This window comes from Pyxicephalus adspersus, chromosome 2 (assembly GCF_032062135.1).
Source record: "Pyxicephalus adspersus chromosome 2, UCB_Pads_2.0, whole genome shotgun sequence".
In the NCBI taxonomy this organism is placed as follows: Eukaryota; Metazoa; Chordata; class Amphibia; order Anura; family Pyxicephalidae; genus Pyxicephalus; species Pyxicephalus adspersus.
In genome coordinates this window covers 6324913-6326601 of record NC_092859.1, presented here as the reverse complement: position 1 = coordinate 6326601, position 1689 = coordinate 6324913, and the positions used below count along the sequence as shown (strand labels likewise).

At 41.8% G+C, this 1689-nt stretch overlaps 1 protein-coding gene across 1 annotated transcript in view; it reads right to left on the bottom strand.

The window, feature by feature from the left end:
* The window catches only part of RANGRF (RAN guanine nucleotide release factor), a 7258-nt gene extending 6138 nt beyond the window's left edge, over positions 1–1120 (bottom strand). Inside the window, exon 1 of the mRNA XM_072398856.1 lies at positions 998–1120. Within this exon, the coding sequence (XP_072254957.1) occupies positions 998–1077 (80 nt within the window). The 5' untranslated portion in view covers positions 1078–1120. The remainder of the gene's footprint in view (positions 1–997) is intronic.
* Positions 1121–1689: the final 569 nt, after the last annotated feature.

The window sequence follows — 1689 nt, the reverse complement described above, 5'->3', positions numbered from 1 at the left end:
CAAGTCTACACAGAGGATATACAGTATGGCCTCCCCCCACCAACCTATATAACAGTTTTGCGCTATGATCCCCCTGTAAGTTTATATAGAGGATCTGCACAATCATCCCCCCAAGCTATATTCTGCCCTGTGACCCCCTCAAGTGTATATAGAAGAGTATGTAATGTCTCCTTCATACCTGACATCCTGTACTGAGGGGGGTAGGTGGGCAGAAAATGCCCCTCCAAACAGAGGGCGCTGAACATCTGCAGCTTCCATAACAAAAAAAGTGACAACTCCCAGCATGCACCACTGCAAGGCTCCACATGGGTTCAGCGATTTACAACTACAACTCCCAGAATGCAATGCTCAGGAGCTCCTCGTCAAGCTTTTAGAAAAATGACAAACCGGGTTTGTGTAAGGAGAGTGCGCATGCGTTGTAAGACTTGTAGCGCTTGTTCTAAATATGAAAATGCAGTAAATTACCCCGGTGTCGTGTACTTCATGAAACAAAATTCTACATGAAAATATCATTAGGTAACTTCACAAACTGGAATTAAAATTAGAAGTCCTGGCAATTACTTCATTNTCTATACTGTACATAAGATTTAAAATGTGACCCCCATACCAGTCTATATGGAGGATCTGTAATGTTACCCCTACCAGTCTATACTGTACAGAAGATTTACAATGTGACCCCATAGCAGTCTACATACAGGATCTGTAATGTGACCCCCATACCAGTCTATATGTATTATGACCCCCACCCCCAAGTCTATACTGTACATAAGATTTACAATGTGACCCCATAGCAGTCTATACACAGGATCTGTAATATAACCCCCCTACAAGTCTACACACAGGATTTACAGTATGGCCTCCCCCCACCAAACTATATAACAGTTTGACCCCCCTGTAAGTTTATATAGAGGATCTGCACAATCATCCCCCCAAGCTATAATCTGCCCTGTGACCCCCTCCAGTGTATTTAGAAGAGTATGTAATGTCTCCTCCATACCTGACATCCTGTACTGAGGGGGGTAGTTGGGCAGAAAATGCCCCTCCAAACAGAGGGCGCTGAACATCTGCAGCTTCCATAACAAAAAAAAGTGACAACTCCCAGCATGCACCACTGCAAGGCTCCACATGGGTTCAGCGCTTTACAACTACAACTCCCAGGATGCAATGCTCAGGAGCTCCTCGTCAATGGCTGTTTAGAAAAATGATAACCCAGGTTTGTGTGAGGAGAGTGCGCATGCGTTGTAAGACTTGTAGCGCTTGTTCTAAATATGAAAATGCAGTAAATTACTCCGGTATCGTGTACTTCATGAAACAAAATTCTACATGAAAATATCATTAGGTAACTTCACAAACTGGAATTAAAATTAGAAGTCCTGGCAATTACTTCATTGAAGCTTACAGCGAGAATTTCTTCTATGGGCAAAGCGCGCTCTCCTAGACCCGTGGAGTTGTTCTATATTCATAGCTACTGATTTGAGTCAGATAAAGTTTTACATAATTCAATCTTAAAATAATTGAATATTGCCTGGTTTGTTATGTTTTAGGTGAGTATTAGGTTTGTCAGAAGCGTCATGTCCGCCATCTTGTGTGTGGGCAAAAGTAGGGATACGCAATGACAGGATTACCATAAAAATTGATTCAAAACAAAAATAAAGGTTTCAAAACTATTTCTCTGAAAAAAAAACTAAA